This window comes from Narcine bancroftii, chromosome 5, assembly GCF_036971445.1.
Source record: "Narcine bancroftii isolate sNarBan1 chromosome 5, sNarBan1.hap1, whole genome shotgun sequence".
Lineage (NCBI taxonomy): Eukaryota > Metazoa > Chordata > Chondrichthyes > Torpediniformes > Narcinidae > Narcine > Narcine bancroftii.
Genome location: NC_091473.1, coordinates 202,854,602 through 202,880,689, shown reverse-complemented (window position 1 = coordinate 202,880,689; position 26,088 = coordinate 202,854,602). Strand labels below are relative to the sequence as shown.

The 26,088-nt window shown below is 45.6% G+C and overlaps 1 protein-coding gene across 1 annotated transcript in view; it reads right to left on the bottom strand.

Annotated features, from left to right (window-relative positions):
• Positions 1-444: 444 nt before the first annotated feature.
• LOC138764599 (zinc finger protein 850-like) overlaps positions 445-26,088 on the bottom strand; it is a 139,233-nt gene continuing 113,589 nt past the window's right edge. The window contains 1 exon segment of the mRNA XM_069940720.1: positions 445-3,767. Coding sequence (XP_069796821.1) covers positions 3,107-3,767 — 661 coding nt within the window. The 3' untranslated portion in view covers positions 445-3,106.

The following is a 26,088-nucleotide window of genomic DNA, read 5'->3' as shown; positions in this document are numbered from 1 at the left end:
AATTTTTCCTCTTCCTTTGCACATTGACTCCCACCCCTCTGTGAACAGAGTTTAAACCCCCTCCCCCACCTACAACAGCATAACCAAATCTCCCTGCCAGGATATTATTTGCCCTCCAGTTCAGGTACAACCCATCCCCAGAACAGGTTCCAATGATCTAAGAACGTGAAACCCTGCCCCATTTATTCACCCAATCATCTGTCTGCGCCGTCTTCCTGCACTGCCCTTCCCCAGCTCATGACACCACGTGTAATCCAGCGATGGCCACCTTGAACACGCAATCCTGGAGTCTGTTTGGCAGCCACAAAATCTCCTTTCTGTTCCCCTGATTATCAAGTCCAATCACTATCGCTCTACCCGACACCTGAGGCTCAGAGCTGACCATGGTGCTAATAATCTGGCTGCTGCTCGGGTAGGTTATTCCCCCCCTCCCCCCCCACCACCTACCAACCCCAGCAGAATCCAAAGGGATTTACTTGTAACTAATGGCCACAGGGGTGCCCTGCACTTCCTGCCTGTTGCCTTTTCTCTCCTGACTGTCACCCAGCCTCCTGCCCCTTTAACTCCTGACTGTCACGAATGATCCAGACTTAATCCAGCTCCAATTCCTTAACCTGGTCAGTCTGGAGCTGCAACTGGATGTACCTTGCAGATGTGGACATCTGCTGGCTTCCCCGATTGTCCACAATCTGCAAGAGGGGCATAGCTGCCATTCTCTCAATCTGTTAGGGAGAGAAGAGTTAGAAAAGCCTGTCTTTACCTTGCCTCAATTCTTGCACCTCCAAAGCCTCTCAAGACAAAGTCGCACTCCAACACTGGGCCACTCACTCACCAGCCTCTCTGCTTAGCTTCCCTCACTTTTATTGGGTGTAGCTAATTGGTGGTGACCACACTCAAAATATCATTATTGGCTGTAAAGATATATGAGAGGCTGGAGGGAGTTATACAACTGCGTCTTTCTTCAGTTGGGAGGGAGAACCTGTGTCCCTGGCTCAGTGGACAATCCCACTGACTGCATATTGCATACAGTTCCTCCCTCAATCCAAGAGAGGTTTTGCTTTCTACCAGTCTCTCTCCCAGTTCTTCCCTCGATCTGGTGCAGGCTTTGATTTTCACCAGTCCTGCTCCATGACCCGATGCAGGTTATGCTTTCTACCAGGCCTGCTCTGGACCCGATGCAGGTTTTGCACTCCACCAGGTCTGCTCACTGCTCCAGTGCAGGTTTGGCTTCCCACCAGGCCCCTCCCTGATTCCACCTCTGATCCAGTTCTGATTTTGCTTCCCAACAGGCCCGCTCTGATCCCTCTCTGGACTCGATGCAGGTTTTGCTTGCTGTCAGGATCACTCGCTGACACATTTCTCTCACAATGCTCTCTGCCATGCATGCACAACTGGTGCACTGTGCTCTGTGTGAGGGTGGCCATCATCTGGGACCTTCCCGGGAATGACACTATTGGCACCGTCCTGTTCACAACAGGGGCCCTGACATTGATTGGTTGCCCTCTCCTGTCTTCTGCACACTTCCCATGCCAATCCTTCTCCCACACCGATTCTCTTCTCTCTAAGGTTACAGGGAGAAGGCAGGAGAATGGGGCTGAGAGAAATAATAAAGCATTCGCAATCCAAATGGCGGAGCAGACTTAATGGGTCATATGGGCCAATTCCTACATTTGCATCTAGTGGTCTGCCACCTCACTTTTTTTCGATGTTTGATGCACAATCCTGAAGTGCCTGGGGGTAAACCCGTTGGATATCTTTCCTTCCCAAAACACTCTGATGCAAGTGCCAAACTCTTGGATTCCCCTTGTAAAACACAAGGGGAGTGAAAGCCTCTTGAGATTTCCAGTGACAACAAGGGGTTAAGGTCAAGTTCATTAACATCTGACTGTACATATGCAAACCAGATGAAACACCCTTTCTCTAGATCACAGTGACACACAAAGACACACACAATTCACAGTACAGAATAAAGATATAATAAAAATGTATGCGTGCGTGTGAGTGTGTGTATATATAAGTTATGTGCGTGTGTGTGAACTGTGTATATTTATGTGTGTGTACTCAACCTGCATGACCAACGTTCGGGCCCAAGTCCTTAGTCAAGGTTTGAGGTGAACTGGTGGGAGAGGAGAAGAGAAAAAAAGCTGAGAAGTGATGGGGGAAGAGGGTCACTCTCTGACAGGAGAAGGAAAGGGGGATGGGGAAAGACAGAGAGTTAATTTATTTGTTATTATTGCACCAGCTGCTTCACGACTTGACTTGACTTGCCTGGATGCCATGCAAATGTAAGCTTTTTTTTGCTCCGTATTGACATTAAACCTTTCAAAGTTCAGTTTGCCTGAAACGGTCTGGGATTCTGAGGGAACTTTCAACCCAATGAAACCAAACTGCAAAAAGAGGTGGAGCCCAAGGGCAAAAATGGATTTCGGTGAAGCCAACTCAGCAGACAAGGAAAAGAGAAACACAAGAATATTCCAACAGTTCACTGTAAATACTGCACAGGGCTTCATCAAAATATTACAGAAGCCTTCTTGGCTTTAGATGCAGAAAATTACAAATAATTACAACTGATCCAGAATATCGAATTCTCACCCAGTTAGGAGGCTATTAAAATCAGTGAGATCAGCTGCAGAAGCCGATTTCCTGCTGCAGTCTGTGGTTTCAGCAACTGTAACGTTTCCTGATTTCATACACAAAGTACTTAACGCTGATGTCTCAGGAGATTGGCGAAGTGAGTGAAGCCCTTCCCACAGTCAGAGCAGGTGAACGGCCTCTACCTGGTGTGGACCTGCTGGTGCATCAGCAGGTCACTGGATTGATGGAAGCGTTTGGTGCAGCAGAAGCAGATGAAGGGCTTCTCCCCAGTGTGGATCCACCGGTAGATCAGCAGGTGCGTGGACTGGGTGAAGCCCTTTCCGCAGTGGGAGCAGGTGAAGGGCTTCTCCCCGGTGTGGATCCGCTGCTGTCTCAGCAAACTGGAGGAATCGATGAAGACCTTGTCGCAGTGGGAGCAGGTGAAGGGCTTCTCCCCTGTGTGGATCCGCTGGTATTCATCACCTCACTGGATTGTTGAAGCCTTTGCTGCAGTAGGAGCTGTGAAGGGCCTCTAGCCGGTGTGGACCCGCTGGTGCTTCAGCAAGTGCGTGGACTGGGTGAAACACTTTCCGCAGTCGGTGCAGGTGAAGGGCCTCTCGCCTGTGTGGACCCGCTGGTGCCTCAGCAGGTTGGAGGGGTTGGTGAAGTCCTTGCCGCAGTAGGAGCAGGTGAAGGGCCTCTCCCCAGTGTGGACCCGCTGGTGGCTCAGCAGGTTGGAGGGGTTGGTGAAGCACTTGCTGCAGTGGGAGCAGGTGAAAGGCCTCTCCCCGGTGTGGACCCGCTGGTGTTTCAGCAGGTGTGCAGACAGGGAGAAGCCCTTGCCACAGTCAGAGCAGGTGAAGGGCTTCTCTCCGGTGTGGACCCACTGGTGCCTCATCAGATCACTGGATAGTTTGAAGCCCTTGCCGCAGTAGGAGCAGGTGAAGGGCCTCTCGCCGGTGTGCACCCGCTGATGCCTCAGCAGGTTGGAGGGGTCGGTGAAGTCCTTTCCGCAGTGGGAGCAGGTGAAGGGCCTCTCCCCGGTATGGACCCGCTGGTGGATCAGCAGGTGCGCTGACTGGGTGAAGCCCTTGCTGCAGTGGGAGCAGGTGAAGGGCTTCTCCCCGGTGTGGACCCACTGGTGTCTCATCAGGTCACTGGATAGTTTAAAGCCCTTGCCGCAATCGGAGCAATGAAACGGGTCCATGATGGACGGGGGCGACTCCTTCCCCGGACACCCTCAAGGCCCCCTTTTCCCCGCCCGGCTAACGCTCCGGCAGCTGGGGCGGCTCCTCAAATCCACGCCCGAGCCGAGGCCCCGGCCCTCCGGGTGGGACTGGAGAACTGGGGAGTGGGTTGGTGGCGCCTGCCGTCCCGGGACGATAGCGGACCCTTCACTTCAGCGGTAGCGCTCGCCCGTCCACGGAGCCACCATCGACCAGGCCCGGTGTGCGTTGCTGGGAAACCGCACATGCGCAACACAAGGGCGCCGAGTGTTGGGGAGAGAGCGATAAGCCGCTCGGTGGAGCATGGGAGTCGGGAGGTCGCCATTGAAGCCGGGAGAGGGGGTGAATGGAAATTGGAGAATAGAAGGCGTTACTCCAATTAATCCCTCTTCCCCGCCCACAGCCCCGTGTCGGTCCCCACACTGATCCCTACTTACAAATAAAAGGTTTACAGGTATACTACTCTATCCCATATCCCTTTGCTAAGTATGTGTCATGATGGGGTTACTAAATTGCCTAATGTAAGATATAGTATGGTTAATTATAATTTTTTGCATCAGTTGTATCTGACCCCTGAGAAATTGAAAAGATATGGATTTAGTAACTCAGAAGTGTGTTTTAGATATGGATTATTTGTGGGAACGACGTTAGGGATGAAAGCGCTCCAATGGATGTTGAGGATGGAGCGGAGACAACGCTGGTGGAAGCGTTCTAGGAGCCGTAGGTGATGCCGGTAGAGGACCCATGATTCGGAGCCGAACAGGAGTGTGGGTATGACAACGACTCTGCATCGAGTCCATGCTGCTGAAGATCCAGCTGCGCTGGGTGGGTCACGTCTCCAGAATGGAGGACCATCGCCTTCCCAAGATCGTGTTATATGGCGAGCTCTCCACTGGCCACCATGACAGAGGTGCACCAAAGAAAAGGTACAAGGACTGCCTAAAGAAATCTCTTGGTGCCTGCCACATTGACCACCGCCAGTGGGCTGATATCGCCTCAAACTGTGCATCTTGGCGCCTCACAGTTTGGCGGGCAGCAACCTCCTTTGAAGAAGACCGCAGAGCCCACCTCACTGACAAAAGGCAAAGGAGGAAAAACCCAACACCCAACCCCAACCAACCAATTTTCCCCTGCAGCCGCTGCAACCGTGTCTGCCTGTCCCGCATCAGACTTGTCAGCCACAAATGAGCCTGCAGCTGACGTGGACTTTTACCCCCTCCATAAATCTTCGTCCGCGAAGCCAAGCCAAAGAAGAATTTGTGGGAATATTTTTACATTCGGTTTGGATTGTGATAAGGTTCAACTAATTGGCAAAAACTAGGGAACTTCTTCAAAAATTGTTTATGATTAACATCTTATTAGATCTGTGAGAAACAGAAGTACCTTCACAGAATTTGCTCGAGACAAAAACTGAGAACAAAGAACTTTTATTATACTATTACAACAATGCAAAGTTGGGTGCTTCCCCTTACCCTGGGAATACACAGATACTGAGGCTGTCCCAACTTTTATACATTTCATTTCAGTACAGAGATACCATCTTCCTAACATTCTTCTGCCTCCTGGATTGGTTTAGCATTAGGTAATTCTGCCCACGTGGATTCTAACTTCTTATCAGTTTATGTGCCTTCCTGCAAACTTGTTAGCCAGGAAATATCATGTCTTTGTTCTTTACTCATTAATCAATCCCCAAGACTTGCTATCCTGTTTTGAAGATCCTTATTTTATTATACTTTTATAACCCTTCCTCCCATTCCAGCATCCCTTCACCCTGATTTAACCCATAATACTTCATTTCTAATGAGCACTTTCTTGACTCCTCACATTCCAGTATCCCTTCACCTTAAGTTAACCCATAATACTTCATTTCTAATGAGCACTTGCTTGACTCCTCACATTCCAGTATCACTTCACCTTAAGTTAACCCATAATACTTCATTTCTAATGAGCACTTGCTTGACTCCTCACATTCCAGTATCCCTTACAGATCCAAAAAAAATTTTGTTGGGTCATATTGTCTTATTTAATGATTTGGGGTGGATAAGTTTCAGACAGCTTTTCTTCGTCTGGCATTGGCTGTAGCACATAAATGTGTGGCAATTTCATGGAAGGATGACGTTGAGGTAAATGTAGCTCATTGGCATAATGAGTTGAGATCTTGCATTTATATCGAAAAAATAACATATAGTTTGTATGGTCATTATTAAGATGTGGTCACCTTATTTGAAATGTATGGGTTTAGTAATATCTTAAATAGTTGTATGTTTTTTTATGATGTTCTTTGTATGCTCCCCTTGCGGAGTCTGATGAGAGTGGGAGGTGGGTGGGTGCTAGTTGTAGTTTTAGTTTCTGATTTTAACATTATGTACTCTTTGTTAAGTTTTTTTAAAAAATCATAAAGTTTGAAAAAAAATGATCATATAGTACATGGGTTACCAATGTTCCCATACGGTGCCCTTCGTCAGGTGTACGGGGGCTTCAGCGTTAACACAGAGGTAGTAGTGAGAGAGGCTCTCGCAGAACTCCCTTCAAAGAGAAGAGGAGAACTTCTACAGAGTGGTCGTCCCTGGAAGAGACTCCGCAGTAGAGCAACTGAATAAACATCTGTAGACGCCGGGACCCAGTGTGAAACACAACATTGCTGAGAAACTCAGCAGGTTACACAGCATCTATCAGATGTCAAGGGTGACCTATGTTCTGGGCCTTGGCCCTTCTTCAGGTCCAACTGAAAAAACAGGCTGGCGCCCGAATAAAGAGGTGGCAGGACTTGTTACCGGGGAAACACTGTGACAGCGGCAGCGATCGGGACCGGGGTTTGAGTTCTACACTGTCTTAGTCTGCGTGGGATTTCCCGGGGACTCCGGTGGGAGGAAACCAGAACGCCCAGGGAAACCCCACACAGACACAGGGAGAACGTGTAAACTCCTTACAGACATCACAGGATTCGAGCCCCTGACCCGCCAGGTGGTGCTGTAAAGGTGTTGCGCTAACCACACTGCCTTGCTTTGACCTATCCTGTCTCGCACCTCCAAGTACTCCATCACCTCATCCTTGACAACCGACTCTAACATCTTCCCAACCACTGATTTCAGGCTAACTGGCCCATAATTTCCTTTCTGATGCCTCCCTCCCATCTTAAATAGTGGGGAGACATTTGCAATCTTCCGGTCCTCTGAGATCATACCAGAATCTATTGATTCCTGACACATCATTACCAGTGCCTCTACAATCTCGACCGCTACCTCTTTCAGGACCAGACAGGGCAATCCATCTGGTCCAGGAGACTTCTCTACCCTCACACCATTCAGCTTTCTGAGCATCTTCTCCCTTGGAATAGTCACTGCACTCACTTCCCTTCCATGAATCCCTTCAACATCTAGTAACTACAGGTGTCTTCCACAGTGAAGACTGATTTAAAATACTAATTAAGTTCCTCTGCCGACTCCTTGTTGCCAATTATTATTTCACCGGCGTCATTTTCTCGTGGTCCTAATATCAATAATAACCTTTCCTTTACTCTTTCTCTACTTGCAGGAGCTTTTTCTATCCTTTTTGATATGATTTACTATCCTACTTTCATTCTTCATCAGTTTTTTAGTTATGTTCCGCAAATTTTTAAAACCTTCCTAGTAATTTTTGCTTCCTTGTACGCCCTCTCCTTTGCTTTCATGCCGACTTTGACATCCCCAGTCAGCCACAGCTGTGACATTTTTCCATGCAAATATTTCCTCTTTTTTGGTCTGTGTTTATCCTGCCCCTTCCCCATTTTTCACAGAAACTCCATCGTCTTCCCTTCTCGCTCACCTTTCCAATCTACTTTTGCCACTTCCTCTCTCATGCCACTTTAATTTCCTTCACTCCCCTTGTGACAGAATACATAGAAATATTTTTGGGAGATAAATTGGGAAAGGTTAGAGTAGCTTAAGACAAACACATTACACACAGATCTAATTTGAAAATACGAGAGACTTCATGTCCACAGTGAGAACAGAAACTTAGAAAAATGCCTATGGACACTTCACAGTAGGTGTTAATTGGACTGATGTTGTGGAATAAAGGGACTATTGTCTTTAAAACAGAGGAGAGATTTTTGCAGGAGCTTTGAAGAGTTTACTGATGGGTTCTTGTTTACCTAAAAGAAACAGATGAAGGAGAATGCTGGCTCCTATTGTGTGTGTGTGTGTGTGTGTGTGTGTGTGTGTGTGTGTGTGTGTGTGTGTGTGTGTGTGTGTGTGTGTGTGTGTGTGTGTGTGTGTGTGTGTGTGAGAGAGAGAGACCCTTGTGGTTCACTCAAGAGGAGAGGAGTGGTTGTCTAATGTTTCACTTGGAATAAGTGAAACACAAAGGAATTCTTAACTGACCTGAAAGAAAGAGGTTATTATCTGGAGAACCCTGATGGGGCAAGTTTCGTCAGAAAGACACTGAAGTGACTGAGAGAAGTACCTCCGTTGTGCATGCCCTGGAACAACACATCTCTCTCTCTGAAAACCTACAAGAACCTTACTGAGTGGTAACCATTTACCTTTTGAGCACCAAAGCCTGGTAAACTTTAAACATGCTAAATTCTTTGCAGAGTATAAGAATTGCCTACAACCAGTGAACAAAATAACTTTTCTGAACTCATACACACATTATACACCAATGCGCTTAGAATTAGAAGGCAGTTCAGTTTAGTTAAGTAAATTAATAGAGATAAGTTAAAGTTTGATTCTATTTTCATGTTTAAATATAATTAAAAGATAATTAAATTCAACTTTTGTTTAAGTAACTGTTTGTCCTTGTGAATATTTATTGCTGTTGAGTTTTGGGGTCCTCTGGGCTTGTTTTTTCTCTTCTTCTTTCTTTGGCTTGGCTTCGCAGACGAAGATTTATGGAGGGGTAATGGCCACGTCAGCTGCAGGCTCGTTTGTGGCTGAAAAGTCCGATGTGGGACAGGCAGACACGGTTGCAGCGGTTGCAGGGGAAAATTGGTTGGTTGGGGTTGGGTGTTGGGTTTTTCCTCCTTTGTCTTTTGTCAGTGAGGTGGGCTCTGCGGTCTTCTTCAAAGGAGGTTGCTGCCCGCCGAACTGTGAGGCGCCAAGATGCACGGTTTAAGGCGATATCAGCCCACTGGCGGTGGTCAATGTGGCAGGCACCAAGAGATTTCTTTAGGCAGTCCTTGTACCTCTTCTTTGGTGCACCTCTGTCACGGTGGCCAGTAGAGAGCTCGCCATATAACATGATCTTGGGAAGGCGATGGTCCTCCATTCTGGAGATGTGACCTACCCAGCGCAGTTGGATCTTCAGCAGCGTGAAATACCAACACATCTGGCTTTAGTTTCTCCTTGTAAAAAATCTCAAACTGAACTCATTAGTTGTGATCCTTTACAATCCTTAAGGGATTGCTTAAGGTAGGATGTGAGTGGGAATGGAAGGTTGAGAATCACTTCTCTAGACCCAATTGTTACTGAAGTATTTTGCTTGGGAAAAATTGTCATTGGCTCATTTCTTTTGGAGTTCTGAAACCATGCACATAACCAGTCAATGAGGTACGTTTAAAACAGTGGTTTTCAAACTTTTTCTTCCCACCCACAGACCACCTTAATCAATCCCTACTAATCACAGAGCACCGATGGCATAGGGAATACTTAAAGTGGGATGTTCGTGGAGAAAAGGTTGAGAAGCACTGCTCTAAGTTCTCTGATCACGTCGGGTGCATCACACGTCTCATAGGCTTTCTATAAATTCTCTCCCGCGATCCATTCCCAACCTGATTTTCCATGTTTGCATGTTAAAATTTGCATGTTAAAATCCCTCATGACTGCCATAACATTGTCCTTCTGACATGCAGGTCAGGTCACTCGTCTGAGCGCTACTGATACCATGTAACTCAGTAACTCAGTGCTACCTGTCAGATGGTCGGCGACTAAAGCAGATCACCCATCAGGCTAGACACCCTGCAGGATGAAAAGCAAGACGTATCAAAGGGTGGACTAACCCTCTTGTAGGGTCAATGCCCATCTAGCAAACACATGCCGTGAAATGTGGAAAGGGCATCCATAGTGCATCGAAGCTTCGTCTTGCCATTCACTTCAACAGAACCTTCCTCCCAGCCAGCTTGGGCCTCACCATGTTGCTGTATCCGGGAGGGGATGTCGAGAGGGTGTGTCTGGATCTGTGCAACCCCATCTCACCTAAATCCACACACTGCTCCTTTCAGTGAAGTGGGATAACCTCATATCAAACCTCACACACTGACTGAAAGGACCCATCATCATCCTATGGGATGGATTGTCCAGAGAAGGGCCCTTCTGATACACATTTTCTACTTGTTGTTGTATTTTGTTGTCCATATCCCAGCTACAGTTTCAAGGTTTGTATGTAACTACCAATAGGGTTTTATTACACTTGGCACTTCTTAACCCAACCCACAAAGATTCTACATTTCTGATCCCATGCCACCACTTCCTAATAATTTAATGCTGTTCCTTACCAAAAGAGCCATGCCACGCACTCTGTTTACCTGCCTGTCCTTTCGATACTGTTTATCCATGGACATTCAGCTCCCAATGACATCCATCCTTTAGCCATAACTCTGTAATGCCCGCAACATCGTAACTACCTATGTGTAGCTGTACTAATAGGTCATCCACTTTATTTCTTATCCTGTATGCATTCAAATATAAAACCTTTAGTCCTTTATTTGTTACTTTTGACTATGACCATGTTACATTGCCATTCGCCCCAATGGATGCAATTTTTCATCTTTCTCAGTACATTGACCTCTGCCCCACTGTGAACCGAGTTTAAATCCCCTCTCCCACCCACAACACCATTAGTAAACCCCCCCGCCAGGATATTGGTTCCAATTTGTTGTTCCAGGATTTGCACAACTGAGGTACCACCATTAGTCACCTCAATGGCTCGCTGATGAAACTTGCCCCTGTCTTGGGTAAACTTATACCTGCCATTTTGTTCATTTTAGATTGGTCACAGTGTTTGAGCTACCGAAAGAAAATAGACACACACACTGAGCAGTTCAGTTTATACAAATGTTTATTACAAATTCAAAAGCTGATTTCACACTACAATATGCAAGCCCTTCCCAAATATACTTATCAACGCTTGGACTGGTCCCAACTGCCGAAGTGAGGCAACGACTGCACACTTGTAGTAGGTTGTCAGGGTGCCGGTAGCAGCTTCTCCACCTCCCCTGACCAGGACGTTGGCTGGACTCCAGAAGTTCTTCTTGCTGAGAGATGTTGCCACCTCTTGGAAAGTCTCTCACTTCAGCAGCAGGTCCATGGCTTATATTACCCAAAAACTGCTTACCCAAGCAACTATTCCTAGCACAGCAAGAAAGATAAGCAAGCAAGCTAGCATGCTAGGCTTCTAACGAATAACATAATTTTCAGCTTATCACTTTGAATACAATGGTTTATTTTGCATCAAGGCGAGGCCTCTGACAGTCTGTGACCAAAACAAGCAGGAAGATTAAATGTTCTCAGTACACAGATATCCTTTCTTTTTTTAAAATTTTTTTTATTTTTCACACTATAAACCATATTGATCAAGATACATACATTTTCCTTTTCAAATATATACAGTGTCGTTTTCTCTCCCCCCTTCTCTCCTCCCCTCCCACTTATTTAAAGTTCAGAATCTAAGATACATTAAACCCATTAAACAATGTTGTCACTCAATAAAAATAAACAAGAAATTCCACTGAGTCAGTTCTTTTCATTATCTTCTCCTTCTGTCATTTTAGGTGGTAGATGTCCACGGTAGGTTTTCTCTATTGTGTTTCATGTATGGCTCCCATATTTGTTCAAATATTGTAATGTTATTTCTTAAATTGTATGTTATTTTTTCTAATGGAATACATTTATTCATTTCTATATACCATTGTTGTATTCTCAAATTATCTTCTAATTTCCAGGTTGACATAATACATTTTTTTGCTACAGCTAGGGCTATCATAACAAATCTTTTTTGTGCTCCATCCAAATCAAGTCGAAATTCTTTGTTTTTTATATTACTTAGGAGGAAGATCTCTGGGTTTTTTGGTATATTGCTTTTTGTGATTTTATTTAGTATCTGGTTTAGATCTTCCCAAAATTTTTTCATTTTCTCACATGTCCAGATTGCATGAACTGTTGTTCCCGTTTCCTTTTTACAGCGAAAACATCTGTCTGATACTGTTGGGTCCCATTTATTTAACTTTTGAGGTGTAATGTATAACCTGTGTATCCAGTTATATTGTATCATACGTAACCTTGTATTTATTGGTTCCGGAGCATAGTTTCTCCTATGTTTCATTCTTTATCTTTATGCTTAGATCTTGTTCCCATTTTTGTTTGGTTTTACCATTTGTTTCCTCATTCTCCTTTTCTTGTAGTTTAAGATATATGTTTGTTATAAATTTTTTGATTATCATTGATACAATGATACTATTACAGATACTGTAATCACATATTCAAAATTACTTCCTTCTGGTAACCTCAGACTGTTTCCCAATTTGTCCTTCAAATGGGATTTCAGTTGGTAGTATGCCAACCTTGTATTGTTACTTATATTATATTTATCCTTCAATTGTTCAAAGGATAATAGTTTATTTCCCGAAAAACAATTCTCTATTCTTTTGATCCCTTTTTTATCCCATTCTCTAAAGGAAAGGTTATCTATTGTAAAAGGGATTAGCTGATTTTGCGTCAGTATTAGTTTTGGTGGTTGGTAATTTGTTTTATTCCTTTCTACATGAATCTTCTTCCAAATGTTGAGCAGATGATGCAATACTGGAGAATTTCTACGTAGTACCAATTTTTCATCCCATTTATATAATATATGTTCAGGTATCTTCTCCCCTATTTTATCTAGTTCTAATCTAGTCCAATCTGGCTTTTCCCTTGTTTGATAAAAATCTGATAGGTATCTTAATTGTGCGGCTCTATAGTAATTTTTAAAGTTTGGTAGTTGTAAGCCTCCTTGTTTATACCATTCTGTTAATTTATCTAGTGCTATCCTCAGTTTCCCCACTTTCCATAAAAATTTCCTTATTATTTTCTTTAAATCCTTGAAAAATTTCTCTGTTAATCGTATTGGTAATGTCTGAAATAAATATTGTATCCTTGGGAAAATGTTCATTTTAATACAGTTTATCCTTCCTATTAGTGTTAGTGGTAAGTCTTTCCAATGCTCTAAGTCGTCCTGTAATTTTTTGATTAGTGGATAATAATTGAGTTTATATAGATGGCTGAGGTTTTTATTTCTTTGTATACCTAGATATCGCATTGCTTGCGTTTGCCATCTGAATGGTGATTCTTTCTCAAATTTTGAGAAATCCGCATTATTCATTGGCATTGCTTCACTTTTATTTGCGTTAATCTTGTACCCCGACACTTTTCCATATTCCTTCAATTTCCTATGTAATTTTTTTATTGATATTTCTGGTTCTACAAAGTATATAAGGCTGTGTTCTCGCACCAACCCTCTTTTCAATCTTCTTCAGCATGATGCTGAACCAAGCCATGAAAGACCCCAACAATGAAGACGCTGTTTACATCCGGTACCGCACGGATGGCAGTCTCTTCAATCTGAGGCGCCTGCAAGCTCACACCAAGACACAAGAGAAACGTGTCTGTGAACTACTCTTTGCAGACGATGCCGCTTTAGTTGCCCATTCAGAGCCAGCTCTTCAGCGCTTGACGTCCTGCTTTGCGGAAACTGCCAAAATGTTTGGCCTGGAAGTCAGCCTGAAGAAAACTGAGGTCCTCCATCAGCCAGCTCCCCACCATGACTACCAGCCCCCCCACATCTCCATCGGGCACACAAAACTCAAAACAGTCAACCAGTTTACCTATCTCGGCTGCACCATTTCATCAGATGCAAGGATCGACAATGAGATAGACAACAGACTCGCCAAGGCAAATAGCGCCTTTGGAAGACTACACAAAAGAGTCTGGAAAAACAACCAACTGAAAAACCTCACAAAGATAAGCGTATACAGAGCCGTTGTCATACCCACACTCCTGTTCGGCTCCGAATCATGTATCCTCTACCGGCATCACCTACGGCTCCTAGAACGCTTCCACCAGCGTTGTCTCCGCTCCATCCTCAACATCCATTGGAGCGCTTTCATCCCTAACGTCGAAGTACTCGAGATGGCAGAGGTTGACAGCATCGAGTCCACGCTGCTGAAGATCCAGCTGCGCTGGATGGGTCACGTCTCCAGAATGGAGGACCATCGCCTTCCCAAGATCGTGTTATATGGCGAGCTCTCCACTGGCCACCGTGACAGAGGTGCACCAAAGAAAAGGTACAAGGACTGCCTAAAGAAATCTCTTGGTGCCTGCCACATTGACCACCGCCAGTGGGCTGATATCGCCTCAAACCGTGCATCTTGGCGCCTCACAGTTTGGCGGGCAGCAACCTCCTTTGAAGAAGACCGCAGAGCCCACCTCACTGACAAAAGGCAAAGGAGGAAAAACCCAACACCCAACCCCAACCAACCAATTTTCCCCTGCAGCCGCTGCAACCGTGTCTGCCTGTCCCGCATCGGACTTGTCAGCCACAAACGAGCCTGCAGCTGATGTGGACTTTTACCCCCTCCATAAATCTTCGTCCGCGAAGCCAAGCCAAAGAAAAAAAAGTATATTATAATGTCATCTGCAAATAGACTGATTTTATATTCCTTGTGTTTTATTTTTATCCCTTTTGTTTTATTTTCTGTTCTTATCAGTTCTGCTAGTGGTTCTATGGCTAATGCGAACAATAAAGGAGATAGTGGGCATCCCTGCCTTGTTGATCTGCTTAAGTTAAATTGTTTTGAAATATATATCTGTTTACTGTCACTTTCGCCAATGGCCCCTTATATAATGCTTTAATCCAATTAATATATTTCTCCGGTAAGCTGAATTTTTGTAGTACTTTGAATAAATAATTCCATTCTACTCTGTCAAAGGCCTTCTCTGCGTCTAAAGCAACCGCTACTGTTGGAGTTTTATTTCCTTCTACTGCATGAATTAAGTTAATAAATTTACAGATATTGTCTGTTGTTCGTCTTTTTTTAATAAATCCAGTTTGGTCTAGATTTACTATTTTTGGTACATAGTTGGCTAATCTGTTTGCTAATAGTTTAGCTATTATCTTGTAATCTGTGTTAAGTAAAGATATTGGTCTATATGACACTAGTATAAGTGGATCTTTCCCTGTCTTTAGTATTTCTGTAATTATTGCTGTTTTACATGACTCTGGTAAGCTTTGTGTTTTATCAATCTGGTTGATTACTTCCAGAAGGGGAGGAATTAATAAATCTTTAAATGTTTTATAGAATTCTATTGGGAATCCATCCTCTCCTGGTGTTTTATTGTTCGGTAGTTTTTTTTATTATCTCCTGTATTTCTTCTATTTCAAATGGTTTTGTTAATTTATTTTGTTCCTCTGTTTGTAATTTCAGTAGTTCAGTTTTAGTTAAAAATTCATCTATTTTATCTTCTTTCCCTTCGTTTTCAGTTTGATATAGTTGTTCGTAGAATTCTCTAAAGTTTTCATTAATCTCCGTTGGATTATATGTGATTTGCTTGTCTTTTTTCCTTAATGCCAATACCATTCTCTTAGTTTGTTCTGTCTTAAACTGCCACGCTAGAATTTTGTGCGTTTTTTCTCCTAGTTCATAATATTTCTGTTTTGTCTTCATTATGTTCTTTTCCACCTTATATGTTTGTAGTGTTTCATATTTTATTTTTTTTATCTGCCAATTCTCTTCTTTTAGTTGTGTCATCCTTCATTGCTAATTCTTTTTCTATATTTGCTATTTCCCTTTCCAACTGTTCTGTTTCCTGGTTGTCGTTCTTCTTCATCTTGGTTACATAACTTATTATTTGCCCTCTGATGAACGCTTTCATTGCGTCCCATAGTATAAACTTATCTTTCACTGATTCCGTATTTATTTCAAAGTACATTTTAATTTGTCGTTCAATGAATTCTCTAAAATTCTGCCTTTTAAGTAGCATGGAGTTTAATCTCCATCTATACATTCTTTGTGGGATGTCCTCTAACTCTATTGTCAATAACAGGGGTGAGTGGTCTGATAATAGTCTAGCTTTATATTCCATTTTCCTAACTCTCTCTTGCATGTGAGCTGATAACAGGAATAGGTCTATTCTTGAGTATGTTTTATGTCTGCCCGAATAATATGAATATTCCTTTTTCTTTGGGTGTTGTTTCCTCCATATATCCAAAAGTTGCATTTCTTGCATCGATTTAATTATAAATTTGGTTACTTTGTTCTTTCTATTAATTTTTTTTTCCAGTTTTATCCATGTTTGAATCCAAATTAAGGTTGAAATCACCTCCTATTAGTATGTTCCCTTGCGTATCTGCTATCTTCAAACAGATATCTTGCATAAATATTTGTTCTTCTTCATTAGGTGAATATACATTGAGTAAATTCCAAAACTCCAAATATATCTGGCATTTTATCATTACATATCTCCCTGCTGGATCTATTATTTCCTCTTCCATTTTGATTGGTACATTTTTACTGATTAATATAGCTACTCCTCTAGCTTTTGAATTATATGATGCTGCTGTTACATGTCCTATCCAATCTCTCTTTAATTTCTTGTGTTCCACTTCGGTTAAGTGTGTCTCTTGTATGAATGCTATATCAATTTTTTTTCAATAAATTTAACAGTTTCTTCCTTTTGATTTGGTTATCTATTCCATTAATATTTAAAGTCATATAATTCAACATTGTTTATCTTTCCTTTCCATTTCCTCTTCATCACCTTTCCTTCTTATCCATTTCTGTTTTCTTTTTTTAAGCACATTATAAGACAACATTTCTAAAACATAAAATATTTCCATTACTCTCCTATCTAAAAATCCTTTAACCCCATTATCCCCTCCCCTTCCTGAGTTGCCCTTTGTCCCTTGTCGGGCAACCGCATCTCCCCTCTCCATTTGGATTTGCTAAATCACTCACAAACGTCAACTGATTTCGTAGTGACCGTAATTCTTCCCTACCCAGCCCCCCCAGAAAAGATTTTAATCTTTATATATAACAAAGGTCACTCTCTTAATTCCCTCCTTACTTCCTCTCTTCCCTTACTTTCCCTTATTAAATCTTATCTATACTCTACATATTTTCTTTTAAATATACATACACACACGTGTATATATATATATATCTTTGGCTTGGCTTTGCGGACGAAGATTTATGGAGGGGGTAAAAGTCCACGTCAGCTGCAGGCTCGTTTGTGGCTGACAAGTCCGATGTGGGACAGGCAGACATGGTTGCAGCGGCTGCAGGGGAAAATTGGTTGGTTGGGGTTGGGTGTTGGGTTTTTCCTCCTTTGCCTTTTGTCAGTGAGGTGGGCTCTGCGGTCTTCTTCAAAGGAGGTTGCTGCCCGCCAAACTGTGAGGCGCCAAGATGCATGGTTTGAGGCGATATCAGCCCACTGGCGGTGGTCAATGTGGCAGGCACCAAGAGATTTCTTTAGGCAGTCCTTTGGTGCACCTCTTCTTTGGTGCACCTCTGTCACAGTGGCCAGTGGAGAGCTCGCCATATAACACGATCTTGGGAAGGCGATGGTCCTCCATTCTGGAGACGTGACCCACCCAGCGCAGCTGGATCTTCAGCAGCGTGGACTCGATGCTGTCGACCTCTGCCATCTCGAGTACTTCGACGTTAGGGCTGAAAGCGCTCCAATGGATGTTGAGGATGGAGTGGAGATAACGCTGGTGGAAGCGTTCTAGGAGCCGTAGGTGATGCCGGTAGAGGACCCATGATTCGGAGCCGAACAGGAGTGTGGGTATGACAACGGCTCTGTATACGCTTATCATTGTGAGGTTTTTCAGTTGGTTGTTTTTCCAGACTCTTTTGTGTAGTCTTCCAAAGGCACTATTTGCCTTGGCGAGTCTGTTGTCTATCTCATTGTCGATCCTTGCATCTGATGAAATGGTGCAGCCGAGATAGGTAAACTGGTTGACCGTTTTGAGTTTTGTGTGCCCGATGGAGATGTGGGGGGGCTGCTGGTAGTCATGGTGGGGAGCTGGCTGATGGAGGACCTCAGTTTTCTTCAGGCTGACTTCCAGGCCAAACATTTTGGCAGTTTCCGCAAAACAGGACGTCAAGCGCTGAAGAGCTGGCTCTGAATGGGCAACTAAAGCGGCATCATCTGCAAAGAGTAGTTCACGGACAAGTTTCTCTTGTGTCTTGGTGTGAGCTTGCAGGCGCCTCAGATTGAAGAGACTGCCATCCGTGCGGTACCAGATGTAAACAGCGTCTTCACTGTTGAGGTCTTTCATGGCTTGGTTCAGCATCATGCTGAAGAAGATTGAAAAGAGGGTTGGTGCGAGAACGCAGCCTTGCTTCACGCCATTGTTAATGGAGAAGGGTTCAGAGAGCTCATTGCTGTATCTGACCCGACCTTGTTGGTTTTCGTGCAGTTGGATAATCATGTTGAGGAACTTTGGGGGACATCCGATGCGCTCTAGTATTTGCCAAAGCCCTTTCCTGCTCACGGTGTCGAAGGCTTTGGTGAGGTCAACAAAGGTGATGTAGAGTCCTTTGTTTTGTTCTCTGCACTTTTCTTGGAGCTGTCTGAGGGCAAAGACCATGTCAGTAGTTCCTCTGTTTGCGCGAAAGCCGCACTGTGATTCTGGGAGAATATTCTCGGCGACACTAGGTACTATTCTATTTAGTAGAATCCTAGCGAAGATTTTGCCTGCAATGGAGAGCAGCGTGATTCCCCTGTCGTTTGAGCAGTCTGATTTCTCGCCTTTGTTTTTGTACAGGGTGATGATGGTGGCATCACGAAGGTCCTGAGGCAGTTTTCCTTGGTCCCAACAAAGCTTGAAAAACTCATGCAGTTTGGCATGCAGAGTTTTGCCGCCAGCCTTCCAGACCTCTGGGGCGGCCCCGATCCGGGCAGGAGCAAGGGGGAGACGGCGGCCCCGGCCTCAGTCAAGTGAGGCAGGCGGAGGCCCAGATCCGGGCAGAAAGTAGGAGGCGGCGGCCCCAGTCCGGGCACAGGGAAAGCAGCGGCGGCCCCGGCCCCGTTCCGGGCGAAGGGTAGGCGGCGGCGGCCCCGATCCGGGCAGAGTGTTGGAGGCGGTGGCCCCAGTCCGGGCACAGGGAGAGCTGCGGCGGCCTCGGCCCCGGTCCGGGCAGTATGGACCGACCTAGGAGGGGAGGCAGACCCCTCCAGCCCGGGTAAGAAACCTGCATAGGAGAAGGTCACTCCGATATAAAACCTACGACCCAAGGACCTCGCTGCCACATCCCAGCTTGCTTGGCCACGGCACACGAACCATGGGTGTAAAGGGTGGGGCCAGTACTGTGCGCACTGCACTCCACCTAAAAGCTCCTTTGCGCAGGCCCGAGGACAGGTCCACGTCCTCCCCCTCCACGTCCTCCCCCTCAATGTCCTCCCCCTCAAAAGATGCTCACAAACTCAAGCTAGCATGCTGGAACATCAGAACCATGCTAGACAAGGCTGACAGCCACTGACCTGAACGTCGGTCTGCCCTCATTGCACATGAACTCCTCAGACTTGACATCGACATAGTCGCTCTCAGTGAAGTCCGCCTGGCAAATGTAGGCAGCCTCCAAGAACGCAGCGCGGGCTACACACTCTACTGGTCTGGCAAGCCTTCGGATGAACGACGCCTATCTGGTGTAGGCTTCATGGTCAAGAACTTCATTGCCTCCAAACTCGAAAACCTTCCGACAGGCCACTCAGACCGAATCATGTCCATGCGACTCCCCCTTCAAAACAAGCGTTGCATCACCCTCATCAGTGTCTATGCTCCAACCCTCCAGGCGGAACCAGCAGAAAAGGACAAGTTCTACACTGACCTGCGCAACCTCATCCAACGCACCCCTACAGCCGACAAGGTTGTCATCCTTGGCGACTTCAACGCTCGCGTCGGCAAAGACTCAGAAACCTGGCCAGGAATCCTGGGCAAGCATGGCGTCGGCAAGTGCAACGACAATGGGCGCCTCCTGCTGGAGCTCTGCGCAGAACAACGGCTTGTCATTACAAACACCCTTTTTCAGCAGAGGGACAGCCTTAAGACTACCTGGATGCATCCCCGATCCAAACACTGGCACCTCCTGGACTACATCCTGGTGCGAGAAAGTGACAAACGAGATGTGCTCCACACCAGGGTCATGCCCAGCGCGGAATGCCACACTGACCATCGGCTGGTTCGCTGCAAGCTCAACCTTCACTTCAAGCCAAAGCCCAGGAACAGTAAAGCCCCCAGAAAGAGGTTCAATGTTGGAAACCTACAGTCAGACGAAGCGAGCGGGAACTTCCAGGAAAACCTCAAAGCAAAGCTCGACAATTCAACCCGCCTCACGGACCCGTCCCCTGAAACCCTCTGGGATCAGTTGAAGACTACCATACTGCAATCCACTGAAGAGGTACTGGGCTTCTCCTCCAGGAAAAACAAGGACTGGTTCGACGAAAACAGCCAGGAAATCCAGGAGCTGCTGGCAAAGAAGCGAGCTGCCCACCAGGCTCACCTTACAAAGCCGTCCTGTCCAGAGAAGAAACAAGCCTTCAGTCGCGCATGCAGCCATCTTCAGCGCAAACTCCAGGAGATCCAAAATGAGTGGTGGACTAGCCTCGCCAAACGAACCCAGCTCAGCGCGGACATTGGCGACTTCAGGGGTTTCTATGAGGCTCTAAAGGCTGTGTACGGCCCCTCACCTCAAGTCCAAAGCCCGCTGCGCAGCTCAGACGGCAAAGTCCTCCTCAGCGACAAGATCTCCATCCTCAACCGATGGTCAGAACACTTCCAATCTCTTTACAGTGCCAACCGCTCAGTCCAAGATTCCGCCCTGCTCCAGCTCCCTCAACAGCCCCTAAGGCTAGAGCTGGATGAGGTCCTCACCCAGGATGAGACATATAAGGCAATCGAACAACTGAAAAGTGGCAAAGCAGCAGGTATTAATATATATATATATATATATATACCCATATACACACATACATATAGTTCGTGGTCATTTTTACTCTCGTTACATGTCTTCATCTCTCTGTCTGTTTTGTAGTTGTTCTGCAAATTTTCGTGCTTCCTCCGGATCTGAGAATAGTCTGTTTTGCTGCCCTGGAATAACTATTTTAAGTACCGCTGGGTACTTTAGCATAAATTTATATCCTTTTTTCCATAGGATCGCCTTTGCTGTATTAAACTCCTTCCTCTTCTTCAGGAGTTCAAAACTTATATCTGGATAGAAATTTTGTTTTTGACCTTTGTATTCCAGTGGCTTTTTGTCTTCTCTTATTTTCTTCATTGCTTTCTCCAATATATTTTCTCTTGTTGTATATCTTAGGAATTTTACTAAAATGGATCTTGGTTTTTGTTGTGGTTGTGGTTTAGGGGCTAATGTTCTATGTGCCCTTTCTATTTACATTTCTTCCTGTAATTCTGGTCTTCCTAGGTCCATGGGGATCCAATCTTTTATAAATTCTCTCATATTCTTGCCTTCTTCATCTTCCTTAAGGCCCACTATCTTTATATTATTTCTTCTATTATAATTTTCCATTATATCTATCTTCTGAGCAAACAGCTCTTGTGTCTCTTTAACTTTTTTATCAGATTCTTCTAATTTCCTTTTTAAGTCATCTACTTCCATTTCTATGGCTGTTTCTTGTTCTTCCACCTTGTCCACTCTTTTTTCTATATCTGACATGACCATCTCTAATCTATTCATTTTGTCTTCTGTACTTTTTATTCTTCTTTTTATTTCACTAAATTCTTGTGATTGCCATTCTTTTATTGATTCCATGTATTCTTTAAAAAAAAATACATCTATGTACTTGCCCTTCCCTTCTTCTTCCATTTCTCTGTGTTCTTCCTCGTCTTCTTCCTCTGGGTTGGTCATCTGTTGTTTCTTTAATTTCCTTTTACTCTCTTCTTTCTTGTTCTCGTTGTTTTCTATGTTCTCCTCTTGCTGCTGTGTTGTGGCTGCCAAGTTCAGCTGTGGAGATCGACTCCTCAGCTGATCCCCCCTCCCGTCAGTGTTTTTTTTTTGTCTTGCGCATTGCGCATGCGCGGTTGCGCACTTTTGCTGGGGTCCGCGAGCCGTATTTGTAGTCCCGAGCTCGGGACTTCGACTGACCTGAGGGAGCTGGCTTCTCTCTCCACAGTGGGCCTCCTCGGACGGGTAAGGCCTTCACCTTCTTCTTCCGATGTCTTTTCTTCTCTTCTTCCCGTTGCTTTCGACTTTTCTTTCTTCGCTGCCATTTCCTTCCCACCTTTACTTTCACTTTATTTTAATTTTCGTGTTTGTGCCTTTGTGTTTTCTCTGCTTTTTTTAAACTTTTCCGGAGAGGGCTGGAGTTCCCCAACCGGCCACTACTCCATCACGTGACTCCTCTCCACAGATGTCCTTTCTTCAGATAACAGCATCTCTAGCCCCTCGGTGGAATTTAGCTTATGTCTGTTGATTCTAAAACACAAGCAGGTTCTCAGCCTTGCAAAACCAAGAGCAGCAAATTTAAAAAAAACAGGTTAGAATCTTCCATTACATTCCACCCCTTGGTCACAGGCTGTCAGACATGAGACTTGACAAGCATAAGAGTACAAAAAGAGCGTAAAAGAGAAATCAAAACTACAATAATCACAAAAACGAGCAATAAAGCGAGCAACCAACTGAGAATAGTGTGGCCCAACCCCCCAAATGTACCAGTTAACCATGAAAAAGGAATCCAACCAAGGCTCAAACTATCCTTGTTGGCCACAATACCCAGACACTGGAGCTCACAAACAGATTTTGAAACATGCTGAACAATAACAATAAGCTGCACTTGAGGCGGGTGACCGAGGACTTCCTTGGTGTAATGCATCGGACCGTGTCTCCCACGGGCAACTCCCTCGGAACGTCCTCGTCATTACAAATCCAATTGTTGGCACCAAAGCAGCTGTTAAGCCAGATCACCAGGAGCGTAAAATGGAGTACCTAGAACAAAGAAGCCTGACACATGTCACTCACGATACCGTAAGCGTTCAGTGTTTAAACAGACTAAATCATCCTGTCCCTCAATAGCTACCCACTGAGTGTTACCCTGGGCAGGTGTCACTATTTCTCCATTTACAGGAGGGCCAATACCTGGTGGTGCCACCCATACCTTTTGTCTGGCATTCTCTAGTTCAGGAGTGGGGGGCAATGATTGTTTTCCCTCTGGAGTAGGCTGTAGTTCAGAAGTGTGAAGAAGTCGGTGGAAAGGTGTACCTCCTTTTAAAGGGCAATGATTCAAATTGTCGACTGCCTGCTGCAGCACATGACACCACCCCTTCAGGGTCCCCAGTGTTGTTAACAAACGAATTTGTTCCTTCAGTAAGCCGTTCATTTGTTCAACTAACCCAGCAGCCTGCGGGTAATAAGGAATATGGTGAACCCATAAGATACTGTTGTCATTTGCCCAATCACAGATTGCCTTCCCGGAGAAGTGCGAGCCATTATCAGACTGAATCTCCTCTGGTACATCATAATGAGAAACTAAATGATTTAGTCCTTGGATAGTGCTAGCTTGGTCAGCCGTCTTGGTGGGAAAAGCAAAAATCAGGCCCGAAAAGGTGTCAACCATTACTAGGACGTAATGTTTACCCATACAGTCTTGCATAGGGCCTATGTAATCAATTTTCCAAACCGCAGCTGGGTGAGCACCCCGTTTTATTCGGCCATGAGGACCAGGAGGAACGACACGGGACTTCACAAGTTGACATTCTGGGCATGTACGCACGACCATGCGGACATCATCCTGATGTACGGGCAAAGCATGTGTACGGGCCCACATAGCTGATCCTTTCTCCCCCAAATTACCATTCTGTTCATGTGTCCATCAAGCCAGGGGGACGGTATCAGCACAGCTGATGGTAGCAAGCTGATCTGCAACTGCATTATGTTGTGCCATGTTAGTCGCCATATTGGTATGGGCATCAACGTGATACACAGTTATCTCACGGTGATGGGAAGCATCCCACAACAGCTGCCACAGCTCTTTGCCCCACACTGGGCAGTCATGTATCATCCAGTCATTCTTTTGCCAATCAGGCATCCATACCACAAGTCCATTAGCCATAGCCCAGGAATCAGTAAACAGGCGAAGAGGGTGATCATGGGATCTAGTGGTAAAGTGACTGCCTTCAACTCAGCATACTGACTGGATCCACCATCCCCCTCCTCAGATAAGTGAGTTCCTGACTTGGGATGGTAAGCCACTGCCTTCCACTTTTGCTTTCCTTGCACCCACCAGCTGCTACCATCAGTAAACCAGGCATCCTCTTGTTCTGCTGGAGTGAGCAAATCATATGGTTTACCCCACTGAACTGGTGAAGGGGGTAAAGGAGGGGGCAAGGCTGGTTCAATGTCCTCATGACGAGACGGAAGATCAGCCACCTGTTCGTGTATGCGGCCCACCCTTAAGGCCCTCTGGTCGCACGACTCTGAATATACCACTTCCATTTAACAATAGAAGACTGCTGAGCCCGCCCGATCATTAGCCAGGACCCAATTCATTATTGGAAGTGCAGGTCGTAATTGAACATCTGCATCGCCTGTCATTCTTTCAGTCTCCAGCAGGGCCCAGTAACAGGCTAGTAACTGTTGTGCAAAAGCAGAATAACGAGTGGCAGCCTCGGGTATGGTACGTGACCAGAATTCCAGCGGGACTCAGCAGCCCTCTTGTTTCTGCCAGAGGCTCCAGGAGGCCACATCATCAATATAATGGTGAATTGAGAGGGAAGGCGATACTGGGACCGTCTCCAAATCACGGGCAATTAGGCTGTGACAAATAGTGGGAGAGTGAACATAGCCCTGAGGGAGGTGGGTGAAGGTATACTGGCGCCCCTTCCAGGTAAAGGCGAACTGATCCTGTGAGTCCTCAGCTATAAGAATACTAAAGAAGGCGTTAGCGAGATCAATGACAGCATACCATGTTCCTGAGTTCCCAGTAGCAATGTTTTCAATAAGGGTAACAATGTCCGGAACTGCTGAAGCCAGTGGTGGGGCATGTTTGTTCAAAAAGCGATAATCAACTGTCATTCTCCAGGAGCCGTCCGGCTTCTGGACCGGCCATACAGGGCTATTAAAGGGCGATGTTGCGGGCCTCACTACCCCTTCTTCTTGCAAAGCATCAATGGTGGCACTAATCTCTTCTTGCCCTCCAGTGAGGTGATATTGTGGAATGCACACTGGTTTCATGGGGGGTGGCACCATCACAGGATCCCACTTAGCCTGACCCACTACTAGTTTTTTTGTAATAGTCCAAATTCCAAATGCAAATCCCCCTTGGCTAGTATTAAGGGCCGTACCGGCCAACATATTAATACCCAGGATACACTCGTCAGTAGCAGCCACCAGGGCATGTAACCAGACAGGGGAAGGGCTATCACGCACTGTGGCATGGACTTTTATTTCCTTTGCCAGGGTGACTGCTCCTCCCAACCCCTCTATTCGAAAGGTCGGTCCAGTCCAGAGGTTGGGGTTACCCGGAATCACCGAGTGCTCCGCAACCGTATCGACCAAGGACAAATATTGGCGGTCATTACCCCCACCACAATGGATTGTTATCGGTATGTAGGGTCGTGGGTCCCCATGTATCTGCTGTATCTCTATGGTGTAGACACGGGAGCCCTGGCCACACCTTCATACTTTAGTAGGGTTTGGGGGCTTCCAGGCCCACATGCCACTATTATCCATAAGAGCCTTGTTAACCATTTGTTGTACCTCATCACGGGTAACTGGACCAGGAGAAGCCTGCTCGATAGAAGCAGCAGGGGGAGCAGAGGGCACAGCTGGGCCAGGAGGACTCAGCAGCTGGGGATGATGTTCCCCTGCTTTTCTCTTACAAAGGGCATAAAGGACAGCAGTAGGTTTCCCATCAATATCACTTTTAGGTATGCCTAACTTCAACAAGGTTAGAAAAAGGTCCTTTGTTGTCGGTCCGTTATTAGCAGCAGACCCTCTCTTTTCATCCTGCTTGTCTGATGTAACCTGGGCTGTACGTGAGTGGATTTTACCTCCCAATTCTAATTCTCGAAGCCCAGATAAGGCATGCACCGCCTCAGACACAGGGTGCCCAATTAGTGGACTAGTTACGGACAGAACCAGCCCCCGTGTGGTGGGTTGGGCGGAACGAACCAATCTGGTATGCATTCCGGCCGTGAATATCTCTTCATCAGGGCTCCCCCCGTGTACCCACAGCCTCAAATGCCCTGCATACAAGGCAGAGGCCAGGGCCTGTTGACGAATTACTGCTATGCCCTCCTCTGGGGTTCCCCAATTGTTCTG